We start from the raw sequence: 26,582 nt of genomic DNA on the forward strand, positions 1-26,582 counted from the left end.
TCGCTAGTGAAACGTGCGTAGAGTTTTCAAGGTTTTTGTGCTGTTGCGTACTTAGATGTCGCGCGTATTGCTTGCTTTTTCCGCATGTGTAGTAGCGGGAGGATTGGTGGTTTATTGCGTATGCTGCACGATGTAACTATACAGATTTACCTTAGTCTACCCGATTATAAAAATATATATATAGTAGCATGATTATTATTACCCGGCTGTGGCGAAGCCCAAAGGAGGGTTATGTGTTACACCCGTGTCAGCTCTTTATTACGAAATTGTTAGTAAATAAATAGTATTAAGTATCTATGGTAACTTCGGTGATCGGACGAGAACCGGTGTTAGTAGCATGATTAATATTACCTGACTGTGGCGAAACCCAAAGGAGGGTTATGTGTTTCACCCGTGTCAGCTCTTTATTACGAAATTGTTAGTAAATAAATAGTATTAAGTATAAATAGCTAAGCCTAGATAGATGAAGACAGAGAGTCTTATGGCGGGAACAGACAGAGAGAACAAAGGCAAGCGAAGACTTAGGACTACAAGTGTAAATTAAAAATTTATAACACCCCCGACAAGACGTGAAGGTTACAGTAACTAGAAAAGAGCTGATAACTTTCAAACGGCTGAATCGATTTTCTTGGATTATAGCTAAGAACACTCTCGATAAAGCCACCTTTCAAACAAAAAATAAACTAAATTAAAATCGGTTCATTAGTTTAGGAGCTACGATACCACAGACAGATACATAGATACACAGACACACAGATACACACGTCAAACTTATAACACCCCTCTTTTTGGGTCGGGGCTTAAAAATAGGGGTTTCGTATCGCCAATGGACACCACACGCTCGTTCGGCTTCGAGTTCGCTGTTTGTGTCCACAACTACTCATACACTATCGTTCGTTGGCCTTCGCCTGCCCTGTTTCGCTCAGTCTGTAGCCAGTCTTAACATAATCCAAGTTACGTACGCAAGTCGACTTTCATTGTCTCAGGCATATGTAATGTGAAACTGTGGGTGTTTGACAGAATAACGTTTTATGACACAACTTCAGGAGGCCTACAGCATATACATTTCCAATTGACATAATACTCTTGCAATATTCACGTACGTTGTTGTGCTGCTAAGTGTTATATTCGTCATAAAAGCTTTTTGTTGTACCGCCGTTCGCTTTGCCACTAAGTGGTGTAATGTTTTCCTTTCATAAATGTTTCTACAAGACCTCTAAGTAGGTACTACTCGTAACGCATGTGTTAAGGCATATTGTACATTACTACTTTTTATTCCATCTTTCACTTTCACTTTTCTTCGATTTACTCAACGATCTCTAAGTAATGAATGTTGGATATTTAAAAGATGATCTCAAAGAATTGAGATGAGAAGCCATACCCTTTATAGATTAGCCCGCTTTCATCTTAGACTGTATCACCAGACTGTATCACTTACCACCAGATGAGATCGCAGTCAAGAGCTAATTTGTAATACAATAAAAAATAAGTTACCTTTTTGCCAGCGTCCTTATGTTCCTGCACATACTCCTGCTTCAAAGGCTCAGTTTGCAGGTCGGGTAGAGAGTGACTGATGCGTATTGCAGCTTGGCGAGAGAGGGAGTCGCAATTGCTGTCTTCTGACTCACGCCGTGTCCTGGTAACAATATAGATTAGATTCAGTTTAGTACTATATACATTATACAAGTGTAATTTAAAAATTTATAACACCCCCGACAAGTGAAGGTTACAGTAACTAGAATAGAGCTAATACCTTTAAAACGGCTGAACCGATTTTCATGAATTATAGCTAAGAACACTCTCGATCAAGCCACCTTTCAAACAAAAAAAAAACGGTTCATTAGTTTAGGAGCTACGATGCCACAGACAGATACACAAATACACACGTCTAACTTAACACCTGTCTTTTTGGGTCGGGGGTTAAAAATCATTGACTAAATAATATAACTAATAACACAACTACAAATTTATATTTATAACAGCATATTCATTTCATTCATTCTGAAGCTTTTCAATAAAAAATTAAAATCTCCCCAAGAAAGATTTCCTCTAAATTTCAAATCTCTGAGAGCCACCGATTTAGGCAATGCGTGGTCAGACAGTCTGTAGTAATGATACTGCTTGGATAAGGAAAAAAAGGGTCAAAGGAAGAATCTAAAACCCTTACAAGGTATAATATCCCAGGAGATTTATTTGTACAGATAAATTACTGTGTATGTAAAACGTAACTTTTAGATAAGTTCTAGAAACGGAACATGTACAGTTGTGTAACAATTTCCTTTTGCCGGTAAACCTCTGAGGTATACCCTTGTACGCTCTAGCTTTACACAGTATACCTGTACATGCAGTACCTACAACTTGTAACTTACCTAGTATTGGTCTAGTGGCTAATTTGTTTGGCAACTGGTTGGGCCAATAAAAGTTCTTGGGTTTTTCTGTCTAGAAATCCTCAGTAGCAATTCAAGCTGGCGATACTACAAAACCGTATCCACGATTAGCTGCGTTGAGTAAAATTTGGTCAAACTAAAAACGGTCAAGTGCGAGTCGGACACGAAGGTTACCATTGTATAAGAAATATAACACTTCTTTTTTTTAATTTCATGGCGGCTATTTTTTTTTTTTTTTTTGTTTGTTGTTGTAGCGTAGAAATACACATTCAGTGAAAATTTTAATTCTCCAAGTGTTAGGGTTCACGAGATACAGTCCGCTGACAGACGGACGGACGGACGAACAGCGGAGGCTTAGTTGGCACCCTTCGGTCATGGAACTCTAAAATCATTTCGGTTCGGTTTGATCGGTTGTTACTAAATTGAAATTCGAGCCTCTTGTATAGTACGCGACAGGTGATATGGCAATCGGGGTATGAAGCGGAGGAGAGGGACGTCACCCGCACTCACCCGCAACGGGTTAGCACGGGGGCTGTGCGGGTGTGGGGGGCGACCCCACCCCGGTTGCCATCTCAACCTGTCGCGCACTATAGGTATTTGCCAAAACCATAATATACGTCCCTATATCGAGAAAAAGAATTGGTATTATCAACTGACAAAATTGTAGCGACGGGGATAAGGCAAAAACGTCCATAAATATTGGAGTTGCACTCGCGACATTTCCGTGTACCAAATAATTCCGGAGCAAAAACCGCTCAAGTTCGGCTTAACATGCAAAGCGGGTTATCTACATCGAAACAGACTACATTCGCTCACTAATCCTAGTAACAGCGAAATGCCAAAAACGCAGATGCCCTCGACTCTCTTTTTAACCCCAGACCCAAAAAGGGGGGTGTAATAAGTTTGACGTGTGTATCTATGTCTGTGTATCTGTCTGTGGTATCGTAGCTCCTAAACTAATGAAACGATTTTAATTTAGGTTTTTTTTCTTTTAAAGGTGGCTTGATCAAGAGTGTTCTTAGCTATAATCCAAGAAAATCGGTTCAGCCGTTTGAAAGTTATCAGCTCTTTTCTAGTTACTGTAACCTTCACATGTCGGGGGTGTTATAAATATATTAATAAATTACACTGGTAGGTACATATGAAGGGTTTGGCCATTAGTCAACCACGCTGGCCAAGTACGGTTCGGCAGACTTCACACACCTTTGGCAAATGGGAACATTATAATATGGACAATTTTCAACTCTTCTTCTTCTGAGAGGAGAACCGCGTTCAGTAGTGAGCCATGAAATATAAATTAAAACTTAACTAAAAATAATAATACCTAATATTATATGCTTTTATAATAAGTGTTATTTCAGTATGGTGAGTAGCTAAAAATCCTAGACACGCTGTCCCGGTAATAAAGAACGGTAGATGCTATTTCTATTATCTCATTTACATTCTGTGTAGCCACCAAGCAACCTTGAACCGTAATAAATTCAAAGATAGAGCCTTAAATGTAAATAGGTAACCACGCAAATGCTATTTAATTTTCGTCGTAGTTTGCCAATAAAGCCTTATTGTTCCCCACTGAATATAATCCGGCTTAAACCCTCGTAGGCTTTTATCGAAGCTGTCTTAATACGACTCGCTTTACGGTTTAAGTTAACAATGTACTGCTGCAAAAGGCGCAAAGTCTCTCAGTCATAGGCTCAAGGCTTAAGAGAGCCGTAAAAGCGACCAGAAGTTGTGAAGCACGAGCTTTTAAATAAAAACTTATGAAATAAAACTTCTAGCTTAAACATTACTTCCTTTTAAAAAAAGAATTACTTCCTTTTGAAAAAAGGAAGTATTGTTTAAGTATCACTTCTACTGAAAATTACCACCAAATAGATCAGCTGTTTTGAGGCCGCCATATTTTATTAATGTGTTACCAAGAAGTTAGTGCCATAAATATTAAAAGCTCTATTTTTACTTACTACATGATATTATGATAAAAATCTTTTCCTCACAGACACCCTGCTAGATTACCGGCTAAAACTACTCTCTTTGTTGGCCATGTCAGCCTCGGGAATCGAAACCTAGGACTCTCATTTATAGACCATAGCCCTCATTACTATGCCAGGAAGGTAGGTCATTTTGATTAAACGCTCTGAGGACAAACTAATTTATAATTGGAGATAAAATGCAAGCAGCTTTTGCGGCTTTTCCATCTCTTCCGGGCAGTGTGCGATCAGTTTTATCGAAGCTGTCTTCATACGTATTTCCTCGCCCTTTGAGCCTAATATTTGAAGGTCACTTCCTTTAATAGTTAGGTTTAAATCCGTAGGACCCTGTTAACGTCCTTGTCTACAATAACAGGATTAGGCAGATTTGATTTTGGGGCTTAAGTGTCTAGATTGCTAGTTATAAGACAAGGCCAACCTTCTCTTGCCGTTAGAACGTTGGCATTTTGCTGAAGGATTGGATGAAATTTTGACAGGGTTATACCGTATTAGAAATTGTGACGTTGTTAATATAAAACCTGTGACGATATGATCTAAGATGGAGATACCTATGGAGGATGGTTGGAGGCATCTTGCCCACTGACAAAGTAACCCCAAAGGCCATTTCAGAACATAACAGTCCAAACGAGAGACGGGAAAGCGAATAGCTTCCTGCGTGTCCGTAAAATGTTGACAAAATAAGGGTGCAGACTTTTACATTATCTTGCGGTATGAGAAGTTTTTATCATCTCAACTAGACAGACAACGTCTATTTAACTGATGACAAAGTTAGCTCTCTGCCGCGATCATACCCCGTGGCACTGGCATGCACCAACCTACCCACTATCCAACGCCATCTGGCAGCACACTGGTAGCCCACAGCAGCCAGCAGCACGGCAACCCTTGCTGCCAGCATCAACGTTGCTGCGTAGTCCACTGAACTGCCTTAAACACTTGCTGTATACCCAATGTACCAATCTACTCCTTATCCAACGGCACGTAGTAGCACAGCAGCCATTACTGCCAACATCAACGTTGCTGCGTAGTTCACCCAACTGCCTTGAAAATTCTCTACATACTGAATGTACCAACCTACCGATTATCCAACGTAATATGGCAGCACACTAGTAGCCCACAGCAAACAAAGCCATTGCTGCCAACATAAACGCTGCTACGTAGTCCACTCACTGCATTAAACACTCGCTGTACACTGAATGTACCAACCTGCCCATTATCCAACGCCATGTAGCAGCACACTGGTAGCCCACAGCAGCCAGCAGCACGGCAGCCATTGCTGCCAGCATCAACGCTGCTGCGTAGTCCACTGAACTGCCTTGAACACTGGTCGTGGCTTCCAGCCCTGCTGGAGGCCACACTGCTGCAAACAAATTAAAGATGTTAAACACTTAATCTTATACTTTAAAGTTTAAATTATCGTACATGGACATGGGAAGTAGTAAGGAAGTTTAGTAGGAACTAAAAGGAGTGATTAACCGATTTTGACGAAATTTGTTACTTACATCCCAGAGCAGTACCTTTTGTTCCAGAAAAAAGAGTTCCCAGGGGATTTTTAAAAACTTTAATAAAAGAATCCACTACTATAAATGCGAAAGTGTGTTTGTTTGTTGGTTTGTTGGCTTGTCCTTCAATCACATCGCAACGGAGCTACGGATAAACCTGATTTTTGACATGGATAATACATATAATTAAATATATCAGATAATAGATATAATTAAAAACCTGGAGAGTGACATAGGCTTTTTAAACCGGAAATACAAAAAGTTCCCACGAGAATTTTAAAAACTGTTATCCACGTGGACGAAGTCGCGGGCATCAGCTATTTCACTATAAAATGCTAAGCAAATGTTATTCGAAATTATAATGTCAGGTTATATGTTTAATATTATATTTTGCGTCTACTTAATTGAATCACCTGCCAATCAAGGTAGCACGCTCCGTAGAAATCTTTCATGATATTGTAATAAAATATGACTACAAATATTTTTGGCTACAAAAATAAGGATGGATGGAAGTCACGACCTTATATTGAAACAGTCATTATACTTGGATACAGTAGATATTGAGGAGGTCTTTCTTTCTGCAGACTATGATTTGCAAATAGAATCAGTATACATATAATATGTCGCAGGTATATTGTCAAAGCCGTGATATTACAATCTCACTAGTGATATTATAATTAAACGGTAGATTCTTAATTGACTTCATTTCTTACAATTTTATCAGCCTGGTTTTAGTGACATTGTAATGTCACGGTTTTTGACCTGTGAACGTGAGTTGTTTGTGGAAATTAAATTTGATTAGTTATGTAACTGGACTAACGTGGTTCTAAACACTCTACCCTATTTTTCCTTCGGATCTTCCTGAAGATTAACTTATAAACCAATTTCTTTAAAGTGGCACGTGTATCGTATACTGCGGTTAGGACTCTACATTAATTAGGTACATTGAATTACTTTAGATGTAAGATTAACCATCCATTATACGTACCTACTATGGGTTCTGCATCAAACAATTTCACACAAACATTATCTTGAGTGATGAATAAATGATATAGTAGTGAAGTCATTGCATTTAAGGTGTACTCAGTATTTAGATAGTCAGGTGATCGCATGAAAAGAAATGTCTAAAAAGTTGTACTATTATGCTCAAACGCTCTTCTGTCTGGAATGGTTTTTTTTAAATGTATGTTTCGCTGGCAACCTTCCGACATGGTTATCGGAGACTTTGTACTTAACATAGCTTTTTTTAAAACCTTATTCTTTTCAGATTGTCATGAAACAGGTTCGTTTTTTGGGATTGTGATCATGATTTCTAATCTCTGGAAGGGTTGTGACTAAGTGTGGATTGTCAAACTTCACACTCCTTTGAAAACATTATGGAAAACTCTCAAGCTTAGATTTATAAAGCGTATACTTAGACTTTGTTCAGACTTAAGTTTCAGTTTAAACGAGACAGATTCATGCCACTTATATAAATTGTCAAATTTTAGTCTTTGTCCTCTCAGGTTGAAATCTATAGAGCGCACTTTGACTTTGCTTAAGGTTAAAATAAGACAGATTTATGCCAGCGGTATAACACTGTCTCGTTTTAACAGTGACTTTAGTCTGAGCAAAGCCAAAGTCCCCTGTATAAATCTCAGCTTCAGTATCTTAAGTCTAAGCAAAGTGTACGTGCGCTTTATAGATCTCAACCTTAGGCACACAAGTTTTCTCGTGATGTTTTCCTTCATCGATAAAGCAAGTGATATTTAATAGCAAACACACGAAGTGCATGCCGGGATCGAACTCCGTATGCCTTAAAATAGAGTCCAATGCCTGGACCATTAGTCTATCACCGCTTTTTATATTCAAGACTAGCTGTGCCCGCGACTTCGTTCGCGTGGAATAGTAACTTTTCGCGCTTTATATAGCCACGGACGCTCAGGCGCGAGGCGCCGTGATTCTTTAAATTGACATAACTTTTTTATTTATGAACCGATTGACATGAAATAAACACTAAATGCTAAGTGAAGCTTACTACAATATATTAGTGAAAACCGTATCTAAATCGAATTAGCCGTTTCTGATATTAGCGTGCACAAACACACAGACAAACAGACAAAAAAAAATTAATTACAATTTCGGGTTCGGCATCGATATAATAACAACCCCTGCTACTTTTTTTTTATATGTTTCCATTGTACAGACACCACTTTTCTACAATTTTATTATATGTATAGAATAGATGAAGCAATTATTGAATATCGACTTGCCCTTCGGCAGCCAATTAATCTTTCCTTATAAATAATTCTCTTCCGTTAAAGCTGACTTTAGCTAACAATCGTTCATCAATTACCTGTCGTTAAGCCGCGTTAAGCCGAGAAAGTTTATAAATAAGTGGGTAAGTGCCCTAAGTAGCACCATATTTCAACACGCCGCTTTTGGAATTTCACATGCGTACCTAAGTAATGACTACCTACTTAAGTTTGTATAGGCAGCCATGTAAAACGAAACCTACTATTTTACACGAACAAACTATAAGGAATAAAATGTTCAATATTCTCAATCCGTAGTCGTAGTACTATTTGAATGAGGGGTTACGCACTAGATGTGAATTTAAAATTAACAACTGAAATTAAAAATGTATAACACCCCTGACAAGTGAAGGTTACATTGACTAGAAAAGAGCTGATAACTTTCAAACGGCTGAACCGATCTTCTTGGATTATAGCTAAGAACACTCTCTATCAAGCCACCTTTCAAACAAAAAAAACTAAATTAAAATCGGTTCATTAGTTTAGGAGCTACGATGCCACAGACAGTTACACAGATTTGAGAACTTTGACCTTAGAATTCCAGAACGTCGAATGTGAGTATCGACTCTGAGTATGTATTCATGATAATATGAATATGTATCCATTATTTATGTTAAAAAAATATGTTTTTCGAACAGCTAAAGTAAGATGAATGTTAGGTAAGGTACATTCATTTCAATTAAGCTATTCGTGTACATTTTTCAAGCATTAAAGGTAAACCATGTAAGACAAAGAAGATCTATTTATTCACGTTAATAGGTATGTACATAAGTTGGCTGCTACTTAGCCTGAGTCGTGATATTTAATTGTGCTTATGTTACATGGAATCGAACCCCCTATCTCCTTTCTTCGCCAATACGAAAGATTTTGAGGTCTTAACCACTGGGGTATCACCACTGTACCACATAAAACACCGCTAAAAAAAATTACTTAAAAAAAAAAAGGATAAAAACAATACCTAATCGATTTTTAAATGAAGCTTTGCTAATATTTTATCGTCTGTGTAGTAACAACGAATTTTGCAAATTCCGGTCAAAACATTTAAACATCCCTGACCTGAAATCGGCGAAAATAAGTTGCCCCAGATAAAGACCAGAAGACCCTTACCCGTCATAATATTTCTAAATTCTAAACGGTCTACCTCAAAAGAACATTTTCGCTACAAAAACACCTATAATTCATACAACTTTCCAAACCGCTACATAAATTACTGAAGGAAATAAAAATCGAAGGACAATAAACGTCCCGTTTACATTATCCAGCGAAATTATTCTCATTTATAACCGAAAACGTCTGGGACGGTAAATTACGGGGACCGAGAAAGAGCATTCAACTAAAAGTTGTAGTTTTGAGGCTGTTACACATCTAACGTTTAATAAACGCATCGTTTTTAACCCCCGACCCAAAAAGAGGGGTGTTATAAGTTTGACGTGTGTATCTGTGTATCTGTCTGTGGCATCGTAGCTCTTAAACTAATGAACCGATTTTAATTTAGTTTTTTTTTGTTTGAAAGGTGGCTTGATCGAGAGTGTTCTTAGCTATAATCCAAGAAAATCGATTCAGCCGTTTGAAAGTTACCAACTCTTTTCTAGTTACTGTAACCTTCACTTGTCGGCGGTGTTATAAATTCTTAATTTACACTTGTAGTTTATATACAACTAGCTTATTTGCGCAACTGCATCCGTGTGAATTAAGGTTTTTAAATTTCAAATTGGAATTCCATGCGGTTAAGAAAGGGGTGGTATTTAAATGGCATGTGACAAAGCCCTAACAAAGGTCGTTGAAGGAGCGTTCAACCAAAACTTGGACAGTTTTCCACTAACAACTGTTGGGTTTGATATTTAGCAAGAGTAAAGTAATATTTGTCTTGGGATTCATGTTGCTGGTATAAGTGACGGGAGATAGATTCAAAAGCGATTACACCGGCTTTATATACAAGAGTGTGACATGGTACTTGCAAAGCTCTTTGTTATTTTGACAGGGACTATAAATTCATAGATTTGGCTAAGTTTTGGAACCATTTTCTAGTAGATATTAAGTACGTACACCGTTTTAAAGCAAGTGCTAAATATTTAATATTTATAAGAATGATTTATTTTGACATAGGTTATGGTAGAAGGTATAGTTACCTATATATTTTGTTGAAACCAAAGCTGAAGTTCAAATGGAAACCCCAAAGCCCTTGAAAAATACGTATGCATCACACTAATATGATAAAGTTTGTGTGTATGTATAAGTGTATATGTGTGTGTGTTTGTTACTCTTTCATGCAAAAACTACTGAACGCATTTAGCTGGGAATGGAGATAGACTATACCCTGGATTAACACCTACTTTTTATCCCGGAAATTCAAAGTTCCATCATGAAATTTGGCAGATAGGGAGGTCTTACAGCACAAGTACAGGAATAAATCCGAAAAACGTGAATTTGTGGTTACATCACAGAAAAAATATTAAAATGTGTTTCAATTTTCAAAGTAAGATCTAGTGGGGTATCATATGAAAGAGCTTTGCCTGTATATTCTAAAACAGATTTTTTTTTATGTTTATGCATAATAGTTTTTAATTTATCGTGCAAAATGCTGGAAAAATACCCGAGTACGGAACCCTCAGTGCGCGAGTCTGACTCGCACTTGGCCGGTTTTTCCACTTGAGAGCTTTAAACTTAAGCCGTCGGAAAAGGGAGTGCGAGTGTTACGAAAACATTTAGGTAGGAGAGTTTGTTGACACCGCGCGTACTATGACCCGGTTTCTGATAGAGCTATAAAGCGTGCAAACTTTTCCGCCTAAAGAGAACAGTTTATGGCCCTCGAGGTACTCTTTTGCGAGCACCGGCTGTTTAATATTTTTCGGCATTTCCATTTTTGTTTTATGGTTAGCTCGCAAGAAGAATATTAAAATTGTAGATCCCAATACTGATTAAACTCTCTTTCAGCTGAATACTTACAAGTTAGGAGCGTTCACCTCTATGGAAGCGTTTCAAACGCTAAATAATAGTTTTTTTGAGTGTTTTGACATAATGTATGGACAAAATGTCAAAAATCAGACACGTATATGGACATAGACGTATTATAATTCATCCAAGGACATGGATCAGACAATATTGATTTTATTTATCTTCAATTTAAGCATCATAAAACTTGGTAGAACGGTGAAGAAGGAAAAGTTTGTGAAATTTCTGAGAACATTCTCCAAAGTATCTCAGAGATAGAGTAAACTTAGCTAAACAACGGCCTAAATTTTAACGAAAGAAAAATGTCATAGCTATTACCGGTTTCTGTCAATCATCAGTTTCATGCCGACTTCCGGAAATTATAATGAAAGGACAAGTAAGTAGAGCAAGACTGTAACCTGTCAAGCAAACACAGCCTAACAGGTTCGCGTCAGAAAACTATATACCGAATCCGAATTGACTTGTAATTAATTACACTATAACAGAACCTGACTTAGTTCGACTTTCAAATCAGTAACTGTCCCAAAGTGAAGAACGCTTTACATAAAGAGAATTTAGATTGAATTCATATTTTCATTATACCCAGAATCATAATAATATTATTTTCATACGCCCAAAGTAGGTACCTACTGTGCCCTGTGAACGGTAAATTAGTGTGTGAATAAAATATTCCAATTTTAAGTCACTAGCAGTCGTAATGTAAACCGAACTTTATAAAGAGAATTCATATTCGCCTTAAATTTTCATAACGCCCGAAATCATAATTAATTACTACTTACATACATACTTCTCCTATTCGGAGGGTCGGAGGTTCGATCCCGGGCACCACCTCTAACTTGGTGGTGTTATGTGCTTATTTAATTTTACTAACCCCCGACCCAAGAGGGGTGTTATAAGTTTGACGTGTGTATCTGTGTATCTGTCTGTGGCATCGTAGCTCCTAAACTAATGAACCGATTTTAATTAAGTTTTTTCTGTTTGAAAGGTGGCTTAATCGAGAGTGTTCTTAGCTATAATCCAGGAAAATCGGTTCAGCCGTTTGAAAGTTATCAGCTCTTTTCTAATTACTGTAACCTGCACTTGTCGGGGGTGTTATAAAAATTTACACTTGTTACTTGTTAATCACTTGCTTTAACGGCGAAGGAAACACCGTGAGGAAACCTACATGCCTTAGAGTTTTCCATAATATTCTCAAATGTGTGTAATGTCTCCCAATCTGCACTTGGCCAGCGTGATGGACTATGGCTTGAACCTAAGAGCTTTAAGTCCAACTTCAGTAATGGGCTGGCGTTAGATTGAAATGATGAATTTTTAGCGCAACCGAATTGAAAGATTGAATTAAAGAGCAACCGCCGAGTTTCTTGCTGGTTCTTCTCGGTAGGAACGGCATTCCGAACCAGTGGTAGATTATTTTGACGATTCAAAAGCACTTGTAAAAGTTTAATTGAATAAAAATATTTTGAATTTGAATACTGTGTTTACGGTAACGGTAAATTAGTGCGTGAATAAAATATTCGAATTTCAAGTCACTAGCAGTCACAATATAAACAAGCTTTTATATAAAGAGAATTCATATTGGACTCAAATCTCCATTACGCCCGAAATCATAATTATTATTTCATATTTTCATAATATTATCACCTTGTGTCAGTAAATAAAATGTTAATGAAACATCGAAAGAGCCGTTTTATGACTATAATCTGAAATTTAATATGTTAATTAAACTGGTAGGTAATTGTATTCCTATTATAATAACATTTAAATGACGCGACGATGTATCGGAAATTGCAAATTATTATCATTATGGGTTTACTGTTTACACTGAAAACTATTTACCTACAAATTATATGCCTTGAGACATACATACCTAGCCTATTCAGGACATCGGGTCTGATTCCGATAGATTAGTATAGATCAAAAATAACTTTTACTTAACTTTCTTGCTGGCTCTTCTCAGTAGAATCTCCATTGCGAACGTTACTTAGAATAAAAGACACTAGTTGTCCTATTTCAAAATAAAGTTAAATACTACTACCCGCGAACTGCCGATAGATAGCGATAGATATAGTAAAATTGTTTTTCTGTCGCTCGGTGTATTTTAACATTGCACTACATTTATATGTACTAAGAATTTTTTCCTCTTCCGTTTGATATCCCACTCGATACAATAGCAAAAAAAATTTTTGTAATTTAATTTTTGTAATTTCTGTTTTGGATGGTAACAGCCGTCAGGTCAATTTTTTTCGTATGAAATCTAGCTTATGTCACCCGGACCATAATAACGAATCGATTGACACCTCATTCATCAAAATCGGCTCAGTATTTTAGGCGCTACTGTGTGTGCGCTACACTAACAGAAACCTATATACATTCACACATGGACTGCTAAAATCATAACCCTTATTTTTGACTTAGCTGTAGTCGGGTAAAAATAAAAATTATGAGATACTTTGAATTTAAGACACTTCTTGACATGACGTCGTATAAAAGGTTACGTAAATAGACGATTATTTATGCGTGCCGTCAGATTTGAATAATACATTAGAATTTTATTAGTATAGCATAATGTATTCTATATGAACTAACCTACCCTAACATGATACTCTGTTAATTAAAAAGCTTTTTGCAAAGGCGTGGCTAGCTAACGCAGTATATATAGCTTGGAGTAGGATCATAATAAATCAAGTTAATAGTTACCTACTGGTAAATATTTATGAATACAATCATAGCTTATAATTTTTAACCCCCGACCAAAAAAGAGGGGTGTTATAAGTTTGACGTGTGTATCTGTGTGTCTGTGTATCTGTGTATCTGTCTGTGGCATCGTAGCGCCTAAACGAATGAACCGATTTTAATTTACTTTTTTTTGTTTGAAAGGTGGCTTGATCGAGAGTGTTCTTAGCTATAATCCAAAAAAATTGGTTCAGCCATTTAAGAGTTATCAGCTCTTTTCTAGTTTTCTTGTAGAAAGAAGAAGAAGGTTAGATAACCGTTAGGTTCATAATATTATGTCAATTGACAAATGTCAAGCTGTCAAGATGGACGTTGCCTAAATACATAATTATTTATTTGAAAATGATGTTTTGGAAAACTCAGATACTTTAGATAGTAGGCGCGGAATAGTCCAAGAAAATCAGTTCAGCCGTTTGAAAGTTATCAGGTATTTTCGGTCTTTTCTAGTTACCTTCACTTGTCGGGGGTGTTATAATTTTTTAATTTACACTTGTTTCTCAGGCTGTGTGTATATAAGCCACTATCATCATCTAGCTTTTGTAAAACAGAACAGGCAAAAAAACAATCTAACAAACACAGAGACAAGAAAGCCAGTTAACATTGCATTGTCATCCATTTCCACTCTATTAAAATTAAAAGGCCCTTTTTACCGAACAGATGAACAAACTAACAAAGTAACATAGAGACAACAGAGCGAGTTAATATTAGTAGTTAATAAAAGAGTTAGACTCGCAGACAAAGGGTTCCGTACCAAACCATCGTACACTAAATAACATTTTAATTCTCATGGCAGCTATTTTGAAATTTTTATTATTTACTAGCTGACGCCCGCGACTTCGTCCGCGTGGATTTAGATTTTTAGAAATCCTGTGGGAACTCTTTCATTTTCCTTGATAAAAAGTAGCCGATGTGCTAATCCAGGATATTATCTATCTCCATTCCGAATTTCAGCCAAATCCGTCCAGTGGTTTTTGCGTGAAGGAGTAACAAACATACACACACACACAAACACACACACACACACACACACACACACACACACACACACACACACATACATACAAACTTTCGCCTTTATAATATTAGTGTGATTTATAGCAAAATAGAAATACAATTCTGTGACATCTCTCTACTTATTACTATACCTAGTGAGCTCGCGCGGGCGATGGGTTGGTGATGATGACATACAGTCAACCCCGTATTGCAAAGGGTATTATTTTGCGCCTCACATGTTTTTATATTGGGTTGCACATTTTTTGTATTTGACTATAAGTAAGCCCTTATTGGATTGAAGCAAATAAAGTAGCGTTGACGAAATTCGCATTCGCTGTAATCCACCAAAACAGACAGATCTGTTAACTTGCAGCATACGGTACGCAGTTTGCACCCCGCCCTCCCGCTAATAAACATGCAGGAAGAGCAAGCAACTAAGCAAGCATTACCACACAAACGTTCTAAAACACACTAAGTAAATACGTTTCACTCCAACACCGGTGCATCCTCAGTTGATATTGAATCTATAATGCAAATTGCAAAGTAGCATAGCAAATTATGACCCTCTAGGATCTCACCTGGTAGTAAATAATGAACTGCACTATTACTAATAAGATAGCGAGCAAATGTAAGACAAGTGTAAATTAAAAATTTATAACACCCTCGACAAGTGAAGGTTACAGTAACTAGAAAAGAGCTGATAACTTTCAAACGGCTGAACCGATTTCCTTGGATTATAGCTAAGAACACTCTCGACCAAGCCACCTTTCAAACAAAAAAAAACTAAATTAAAATCGGTTCATCAGTTTAGGAGCTACGATGCCACAGACAGATACACAGATACACACGTCAAATTTATAACACCCCTCTTTTTGGGACGGGGGTTAAAAATATAACCCGGATGTGGAGAGATAAAACGCACACATCCAATCCGGCTGCCCGGATGACCGTGACACGAAACTGGGTCAAACCCTCAGAACAAATACCTAGTCAAACCCAACACCCGGCGCAGGGAGTAATAAAGATGGCAAAGAATTTAATAAAACCAAAGACACGCCTATGTAATTAGGCACTAAAGAGTAATTTCGGGCGTACCAAAAATACACTTTGTATTTCATTATGAAAAGGATAGTAATTTAGCTCCGTTAACTGAGTTACGTAAAATGTTTGACAAGCTCTGACTCCGATTGGATGTGTTACAGTCCAAACTCTTATCTCGTCTAAAATACCTTTGACTAAAAAAAATTTGCCGACAGAAGTGAAAACTTAAAATTATTATAGTATTTTTTTGAATTTCAAATAAATTGTAGTATCAAAAATTACAATTTCATAATTTGCGAATTGAAACGATTAGGTAACATTAAGTAGTTTGGTTTTTACATCTATCGGTTTCGCGCTTATAACATAAACGTGTTGGCGACGCAGTCTTAAAGTTTTCCACATCCTAAAATCACCCTACGCTACGCACTTCTTAGTGAAAAATTTTGGTAAAAATTTTAGACCAACGTTAGCAGTCAAAAATAGTTAAAAGTAGTTGTAAGTAACAGATAATACAGACAAAGAACTAGTAGTTGTAAAGTTAATCTACTTTATTCAGACTCAAATACAGCTCCAACTTGGATCAAACCCTACTTATGTCTACACAATCTAGATTTCATTCATTCGACATGAGGGTCAAAGATTGTTCTAGTTCTGCACTTATATATTTTGCTGCCTTAGGGAAAACTGACGACACGGTATGGGAAGGGACATGCGACGAAAAGAAATGTAAGTTAAGATTAAGTAAGTACAGTAAAATTATGACGATAATCGTAGATACAAAAACAAAGCTGCGCCACGTTTAACCATGCCGTGTTGGCATTCCAAGGAATGCTTCGGCAGCCTTCAGGATGCCGAAGTGTTCCAAGGTGGGGCTTTAGGCTGCGCCTGCACCCCTGAAGCCCCACCTTCATCATCGATTAGATTAACATTTTAACATTTAGATTAACGACATTAGATTAACTACGCAAGAGCAGATGTCGCGACGGTATGCTTCGGCGTGCCTTTAAGGCGCCGAAGGTTGCGTTGCAGCATACCACGGCATTGTTGCCGCCAGTATGTGCTTACATATAATTCATATTACATGTGATTCTGAAGGATCACCATGCCGTACCGGCAGTGGGCACCGGCCCTAACTTGCTCCCTATTTGCTCTAATTTATTTAGAGTAACTTCTACATTAAAAGCAGAGTCCATGACATATCACAATATATTAAGGTCCTCCCCAGATACAGGTTGACCCAAATTTCACGTGAGCGAAGCGGAGAACAAAAGTTTATTACAAGACTAGCTAACCCGTCCCGTTTTCGCTCGGGTGGAATTTCTAAAAATCCTAATCCTAATTAATTAATCCTAACTTAGTGGAAGTCTACGTTACAAGGGAAACCTACATGTAAGCCTCGTTTCTAGGCCCATTGGTTTAAGTTGTACATGTCAGTCAGTTTCTATAATTATATAAGCATATAAATACTACTAAACTACTGTACATTGTCAGTCAATTAGTTTCTTCTCTTATTTATAGTCAAGAATGTACTAATTCTAAAAATTATTCCAACTAGTCGTTGGCAAAGTAAAGAGCCATAATCCAACTAATAAAATAACTTAAGAACATCTTTTCCCCTAACATAAAGTACTGCACTATAAATCCTTACTAAATTTCAAGGGCTCACGTTTGACCCTGACAGCTCACGTGACCCGGATATTCAGGGGCGGAGTAACCCGGTCGCTCCTAGATCTTGACCTGGTAAGCACCTTTAATAATAATTCTCCGCGGTTCCCGAAATATGGGAACACGTTTTGATGTTTGAACAGAGATATGGCCTCTGTTCTATACCGGTGTGACATGAGGTGTGACCTAATTTCGTGTCACGGTCATCCGGGTGAACGCATTGGATTCACCCGCATTATATCCGGTTTGCCGATAGTGTCATCATATGAATAAATAGTTAAGTTAATAGAATCCATCCATACTTTACTAATATTATAAATGCGAAAGTGTATCTGTCTGTCTGTCTGCTACCTTTTCACGGCACAACAGTTTAACCGATTCTGACGAATTTGGTACAGAGTTAGCTTATATCCCGGGGACGGACATAGATTACTTTTTATCCCGTAAAATCAAAAAGTTCCCACAGGATTCCTAAAGACCCATCCGCTTTTAACCGATTCGTATGATATTTGGTACCGAGGTAGCTTGCGTCCCTGTAATTGACATTGGCAACTTTTTATCCCGGAAAATCGAACAGTTCCCACGGGATCTTTAAAAACCTAAATCCACGCGGACGAAGTCGCGGGTATCCTCTAGTAATAAATAAAATTGCTTTCAAATACTTAATTATAGAATTTTAAATTAGGTTTGGTGGAAAATCGCGCTTGGACTATACCTACGCATATCAGTTAAATAGAAAATTATCCGAAAAGTTTGACTTCATAATTAATCTAATCTAGAACTTCCCATTGTGGGTGTTACTAATTTGGATAAAGCCGACCTTTTTTATAATTTAGCTATTTAAAAGACAAGCAGTGTAAAAGTTTTAAAAGCCTTAGCATTGCTTCAGACTAGTATTTTTTTTTGCACGTGTTACTCTCGTTTTGTTAGGGTTCCGTACTTCAAAAGGAAAAACGGAACCGGAATGGAGTATGGGTTTAATGAAAACTGCTATATCTCTTCCATCCCGTTTAGCCCGCTTCCATCTTAGACTGCATCATCATTTACCACCAGTGAGATTGCAGTCAAGGGTTAAATAGAAAACTAAAAAAGAGAAAACTAAAACCCGACTACGGTCGTCTTTATAAACGCCGAAATATTATAGTAAAATTGTTTTTCTGTCGCTTGGTATATTTTAATGTTGTAGTACATTTATATTTATGCACTCGAAATTTTCTCCTCTTTTATTTAACACCCCACTCGATACAATAGCAAAAAAATATATTTGGAGACCCCCACTTTTTTCATGTAATATCTGTCAGGACAATTTTTTTCTTATAAAATGTAGCCTATGTCAAAATGTCAATCGACACCTCATCCATCAAAATCGTCCCAGTAGTTTAGACGCTACGGTGGATCACAAAGAATCTGGATACAAACATACACACATACATACATAGACTGCTAAATCATAATCCCTTTGGCTTTGCCGCAGTCGGGTAAAAATAAAAAGGTACTTCTCTCCCGACCAAAAGAGCCCCGAGCAACACAAAGTACTTTCATAACCCTTAGTAGCTCGGCTATTAGATGTTTATTACAAGGTTAGAAATAAAAAACTCTACCGACACGAACATTGCAACAAGAAATCGCCCCTTTTCTGCTAAGAGCCTTTCGCAGAAACGCTAAAGGGAATTTATGCTCTTTAAATATAGTAAGTACATACTTGTATTAATAAAACCGGCCAAGTGCACCAAACGTACTGAGGATTCCGTACCGCGAAAGAAAACCCATACCTAAATGGTTTTTATAAAATAAAAACATGTGTCTCACAATATTGTATCTCATAATTAAAGAAAAGTTCTGATTTACTCACTATAACCTGCTCATTAAGAGTGGTTTTCCAGATTTCTGTTAAAATATTAAGTTACAAAGTTACGCGGTCTTAAAAATTTACATACAAATCTTTGAGCCCCTGTAATTTTAAAACTACATATTTTTAGACAAAATCTAAAACACCACAGACACAGATATTAGTTTCTAGAATATGTCTGCAAAATTTCATGGACTTTGGTTGCTTAATATTCAAATGAAATTGGATCTACGATTGTATGAAGCGAGTGACGGAGAGAGCCCTGTTAAGGCGGCAATAATTTACAATACCTACGTAGAACCTTCAGTCCACGAGCCTGACTCGGATTGAGCTGATTATTTTTTATTTTATTTTTTATACGGATCTCTAAAAACCTCGTAGCTTGTACAATTTGCTTATTACTCTGCGGTTTATGAATCGTTAAGTCTGTAAAGCAAATGTCTTTTTGCAGATTAAGTGGAGTTTTTGAGTAAATTGAAACGTTAGATTACGAAGCTCTTTACAGTGATTGTTCTATAAATGGATAAGTACAAGATTATAACATTAAAATAAACCTACTTAAGTAGTGTGGGCTGAGTTAACTTTTATAAAAATGAAATAAACTTAGTTTCGCGACTACTCTAAAATGTAGTCTGAAATAGGAGAGGTGAATATCTGTCGAATAAATCGCTAAAAAATATAGAAATTTCCATATTTTATGAATTAAATATAACAATTGTAAATTAAAAATTTATAACACAAGTGAAGGTTACAGTAACTAGAAAAGAGCTGATAACTTTCAAACGGCTATATACGAAACTGTTTGTTTCTTGGTTTGTCTTTACTTCTAAAGAGCAACGAGTCGACGTGATTTTTTTGCATGCATAGGTATATACCTAAGTAGTTAAAGATTGCACTTCACAGGCTACTTTATATCCCGGAAAATTAAAGAGTTCCCAAGAAATTTTTAAAAACCAAAGTTTTGGAGCAGACGATACGGAAAATCAACAGTTCCGACGGGATTTTCAATAACCTAAATCCATGTCGATGAAGCTGGGGGCCTCAACTAGTCTTAGATGAAACCAAAATTTTATCAAAACCGATCAGCGACCCTATTGGTCCATTGTCACAGCTCAACGGGTCGTGAGATCGGAGTGACCTTCATCACTGTCAATAGAAAATCTCCTAAAGAACGAAGAATAGAATATTTAAATGATAAATTATCTTGAGCCATACAAATTATGCTTATCTATTCAATAGATATTTTTGGAAAGATAAATCGAAATTTAAAATTGTCTGAAACAAGTTTACCTTCCTACCTAAGTTTTAATATTTTTTTAAATTCTGGTGGGAGGCTTTGGCCGTGGCTAGTTACCACCCTACCGGCAAAGCCGTGCCGCCAAGCGATTTAGCCTTTTTCCGTAGGGAACATTATGAAAGGGATAGCAATATATTCTTTAGACCTTTTATTTTATTTAGAGGCAATCTCTAAGTAAGTAAGTACTACTACTACAACAGAATAAGCCACAAAGAGCACTTTTCCGCTCAAGTACCTAATAGAGTAAAACACACTTTATGTAGTAAATTACCTATTGTTTTAAAGCTACTTTTTTTTCTCTCGCCTGGCTTTACACAGATAAGCCAATGGTTGTAGTTATTTACAAGTTAGGGAAACTATATAAGCATGGACTTCATCTGTGCCGGCGCTCGCCGACACATGGCACCCCTTTAAAGCGCTTCCCATGCAGTTCCACCACCAAAACCACCAGCGAAACACAAAAACCGGCCACTTTAAACAAAAAAAAAAAACACTCTAAAAAGGCACCGCACGCGCGCCAACACAGACGAAGCTGCTAAACTCAAAGCTACTTTAACTTTATCAAACTATTTGCTAACACGCAAAAGCCATAGATTCAATTGTGTTTAACACTCCACGTTCTCAACTTCTATAGAAAGCGGCACTCTATTCAAACTGTCATATCCCTTTGATTTGCACGCTTTGTCACGTTAGACTCCTACACATGACACGTTTAGAGACACTCCGATTGTTCCACATACAACTATGTTAATTGAAATCCTCGATAGCATCACTAAGCCCGACATTCATTACATACTTGACGAAGAACCTAGACCGTGATTGTAAACTAGTAAATTCAACATTGTAATAGTAGATTTGCAGACACTTTAGCTGCATCCCATGTTCAGGCGACCTTCTCTGTGGCGCCAAACGGGTCAAGAGGCGCAAATACGAAAAGCTCGATTAGGAGCTTCGTATTTGTGCCCTTTGGCGTGGAGACCTTGGGTACGTGGGGCCCGGGGCTCGAGCTCTTTTTGAGGTAATTTCGAAAAGTGTTATCGAGGCAACCAGGAACCCGAAAGCTACCTTGGGCAAAGAATTATTTTGGCCATCCAAAGGGGTAATGCTGCCAGCATCTTGGGTACAATGCCTCGTGCGGTGGTCTCGATGAGGTTTTAGATTTAATTTAGTTACTAATTTAATTTAATTATTTTTATTTGTTTATGATACAGTGTATGAAATGATAATTGTTTATATTGGTATATAATTATAGTAGATTGATTTTAAATGCGAAAGTGTGTTTGTTTGTTGGGTTATTGGTTTGTTGGTCTGATGGTCTGTCCTTGAATCACGTCGCAACGGGCGCAACGGATCGAAGTGATTTTTGCGCATGGATATATTTATATGGTTTTTGGTATGATTTTCGTATGGGTACGTTTATGGTTTTCAAACCTGTTTTATTTTGCAATGCGTGCTACCTAATATTCAATTGTGTTTTCCTGCATGTTGATAAAAATTAAATAAATAAACAGACAGACAGACAATAAAGTGGTCCCACAAGGGTTCCGTTTTCCTCTTGAGGTACGGAATCCTAAAAATGTAGTTAACATACAATCATCAAAAATACAATTATAAATGAATTTTAAGCAAGTGTATTGAATAATATTTTTAACCGACTTCCAAATAAGGAGGAGGTTCTCAATTCGTCGGAATCTTTTTTTTATATCCTTAAATTCTCTTGACAATGAAGCAGAATGTATTGCGCGCGCATCGGAGCCCGGTCATCCAGTTGACCGTGACATGAAAGTAGGACACACCTTCCTCAAAGCACTCAAACTCCGTGAGATGACGTGGTACATTGCCACCAACTTAGCTGTTCAGGTGACAGCGTCGTTAGGTAAGCCAGTTTACATCAGCAGTCATCACTTACCATATCAGCCAAGGGCTAACTTGTATTAGAATAAAAAAACCTAATAGAAACAATTATGGGCCTACAAGTCCCTATGGAAACTAGGTACATTCAATCTAAACTAAGTACTCCGTCGCCAACACTCAAGCAAATATCTCGAAAAAATAGCTGCTCCGGTAAAACAACCTGTTGCTACGTCAAACGAGTCAAGGTCCTTCGTCGTTATCAGTATGCTTAGTATGAGATTTCACCTCTCACCAACGTTGATAGAATTCGAGACTGGCTTGGTATTGCTTGCTGGTTGGCTACTTATATTCGCGGGCTGATTCGTTTAGAGTCTTTTAGTACTGGAATACAAATAGTATGTTAATGCAGGCTACAAACCACAGAACTGATAGAAATGGGGAACCAGTGTCATCGTCGCCCAAACCTACCTTTACAAGTTATTCAGAAGTACTGTAACACAAAACAGGAAAAAAACCGGCCAAGTGCGAGTCAGACTCGCGCACTGAGGGTTCCGTACTCGGGTATTTTTTCCAACATTTTGCACAATAAATCAAAAACATAAATATAATACATAAATATAAATAAAAATCTGTTTTAGAAATTTTTTTTAATGTAGTAACCACAAATTCGCGGTTTTCAGATTTATTCCTGTACTTGTGCTGTAAGACCTACCTACCTACCAAATGTCATGATTCTAGGACAACGGGAAGTACCCTATAGGTTTCTTGACAGACAGACATACAGAGAACAGACCCACAGACAGACAATAAAGTGATCCTATAAGGGTTCCGTTTTTCCTTTTGAGGTACGGAACCCTAAAAAGGAAAAAAAAAATAGGATCCTTCCTTTTTTTCTTCGAGACGACAACAAATGAGATATTCGCTAAAATCCGACCTTTCCTCGGGTAATATATTATTTTCCCTATTGTCCCGTGATTTTATTGTGAAGCTGTCGCATTCGGTTATCTGCTCCATAGGTTTTGTGCTCGCATATCAGACATAATATTTTGTAGCATTTTATTTTCATCAAAAAATTTTGTTTTTCACCAAAACAACCTCTTATACAATATAGATAGCCATGTCCTCGGGATGTAAGCTAACTCTGTGCCATATTTCATCAAAATCACATCATATTGCATCTAGGGTCTACAACGCAGACAGAGAATCCTAGGGATTTTGAGATATTGAGCGAAGCTTAGATGAGTCAGCAAGAAAACCATAAAAGCTCCTGTTTTACCCGTTTTAATAATATCTGTTATATATTTGCCAAATAATAATTATTTGGCACATATATAACAGAGGTGATGCCCACGGTAGTCTGTTGGGCTTAAGTCTTTTAAATTCCGTGGGAAATCATCGATTTTTAACCCCCGACCCAAAAAGAGAGGTGATATATGTTTGACGTGTGTATCTGTGTATCTGTCTGTGGCATCGTAGCTTTTAAACTAACGAACCGATTTTCATTTGCTTTTTTTTTTTGTTTGAAAGGTGGCTTGATCGAGATTGTTCTTAGCTATAATCCAAGAAAATCGGTTCAGCCGTTTGAAAGTTATCAGCTCTTTTCTAGTTACCGTAACCTTCACTTGTCGGGGTGTTATAAATTTTTAATTTACACTTGTCCGAGACAAAAGTAACCTATGTTCTTCTCCGAGAAGAACCTACATCCTAACCTAACCTAACCTAAATTTCTCCAAAATCGATAAACGGATGAACCGTGAAAACGTAGCACACAGAACAATTTCACATAATTATAATACTGTTAAATTATGGATTAATTAATATAACCCCTAGTGAAAAGGTTACTGGATAATTTACAAGAAAGAAAACTATTCGTTCGCCCCTGACGGCAAATACTTACGAAGTGAATATTACTTAATGTATCTGAAAAACTACACCGTTAAGAATTCATAAAGAAACGCAAGCTGAGTATTTGAGATAAATTAACATTTCTTCAAGAAAAGATCGTTCTCCCAAGATGTTTGAGTTAATTTATTACTTACATCTATCGTCTAATAATATTTATCTCCTTTTCATAACGTAGCTCCTTCCATAAAAACGTATTTAGTTCTCATTTTTGATGTTAACCAATCGAACTTAATGAAATTTTAAAGTTTGTTCTAGATACAAATATTAATTACTAGAGGATGCCAGACACACTTTCGCATTTATAATATTAGTATGGAATATGGATTTAAGTGAGTAATTTGCCAGAATTTCATAAAAAAGGGCTAAAATATTTATTTTGTATGTAAATCTTTGAGCCCGTGTAACTTTAAAACTATAAGTACATAATTTAGGTACAGAATTCTGGAAACTACAGACACAGATATTAGTTTCAAGAGCGTGTCTACAAAATTTCATTGTATCATGTATGTGATTAGCTGTTGACATTTACGTGAAAACCAAAAATCTTAAACGGTCTAGACGCACCATTTGTGTCAAGAAAAGAACTGACAAACAAAATACATTATTAAATAACGTTTGACAAAGTATCGTAACTCGACCCCAGACATTTATTTACCAGTCATTATTCCCATTCTGCAAGAAATTATTATCTCTTTTACTGCCAAATTTGCATGAAAAGATTCCGAAGTTTCGAGAAACGCGGAAAAGAATTGTATAATGAAATTGGTATGTAGAGAATTTGTGATATCTTTCTCTGGCCTTGACAATTGCCTTTTACCGACCTTGTTTGGAAAAAGGAAAAAATAAAGGCTCTTTTACTTTCCGAGGATTTGAACACGTGATTGAGATCACGTCTTTATTTGTAACTACTTAGGTGATGTTCGCGCGTGGATTTAGGTTTTAAAAATCCCATGGAATCCTTTAATTTCTTGGGATAAAAAGAGCCTATGTCCGTTTTTGGGATGCAAGCTATTTCTATGCCTTGTTAGAATCGGTGAAGCGGGTGAACGGTGAAAAGTAATAGTTTTAGGACTAAGTATTCAAAATTGTAAATTCCTTTTGTTGTTTTCCTTCATTTATTTTAAACAATTGAAAATTTTACTTTTTTTTTTGGCTGATATATTTAGAGTGGAGATAGATTTACACCCTGGATTAACACATAGGCTAACTGTTTATCCCGGAAAATCAAAGATTTCCTACTGGCTTATTAAAAACCATAAATCCACGCGAACGAAGTCGCGGGCATCAGCTAGTAAGAAAATAAGTTCTAAAAATAAATACTTTTATTAAAACATTAAAACACCGGTGTGTTAATATTTAAAATATTAAAAAACACACTTACCTATTACCTATACCTACCATATTAAAAAATAAAGATTTCAGGTTTTCTGCCAATTTTTTCTTAGATCAGTTTGATACCACTACTAACAAAAACTGTCCTGGGGGACTATTATGGACTAGGCCCTTGTAAGAAGCTCTTTCTTTTTTATCTACTTAACAAGCAAGGTATTAGTCGTAACTCGTAACACACCCTTAACAGAAGAAAATCAAATAATTGATCTTCAAACCCATTTTGAACGAGAGCACTCACTGTTAAAGAAAGGCAAAAGGTCTTGAAATAACAAACCAAAAGTAAATAAAATACCAAAAAGAAATTCAATCGAAGTCGTGTACCAATTTCTTCGAAGTCAATTTAATTTTCAGTCACCGATATCATAATTCTATATGAACAAAGGCTGATATTCAGAAAAATTTCAGCATGAATTTCAATGAATATTGAATACCCATTGTGAAAACATTGACGGGGTAAAAATTGGTGTGATAACAATTTGCGACATTACACAAGTGTAAATTAAAAATTTATAACACCCCCGACAAGTGAAGGTTACAGTAACTAGAAAGAGCTGATAACTTTCAAACAGCTGAACCGGGATTATAGCTAAGAACACTCTCGATCAAGCCACCTTTCAAACAAAAAAAAACTTCAATAAAATTGGTTCGTTAATTTAGGAGCTACGATGCCACAGACAGATACACAGATACACACGTCAAACTTATAACACCCCTCTTTTTGGGTCGGGGGTTA

The 26,582-nt window shown here is 36.8% G+C and overlaps 1 protein-coding gene across 3 annotated transcripts in view; it reads right to left on the reverse strand.

Annotated features, from left to right (window-relative positions):
- Positions 1-26,582, reverse strand: part of LOC123876415 (synaptotagmin-10-like) — an 80,294-nt gene that overhangs the window by 31,687 nt on the left and 22,025 nt on the right. For 2 of the 3 annotated variants that reach the window (XM_045922664.1, XM_045922666.1), the window contains exons 2-3: positions 5,579-5,732; positions 1,495-1,636 (exon numbers count right to left, since the gene is read on the reverse strand). In XM_045922664.1, the coding sequence (XP_045778620.1) occupies positions 1,495-1,636; positions 5,579-5,732 (296 nt within the window). The remainder of the gene's footprint in view (positions 1-1,494; positions 1,637-5,578; positions 5,733-26,582) is intronic. The other variant, XM_045922665.1, reaches the window with a different exon arrangement.

Source organism: Maniola jurtina, chromosome 21 (assembly GCF_905333055.1).
Source record: "Maniola jurtina chromosome 21, ilManJurt1.1, whole genome shotgun sequence".
NCBI lineage: Eukaryota > Metazoa > Arthropoda > Insecta > Lepidoptera > Nymphalidae > Maniola > Maniola jurtina.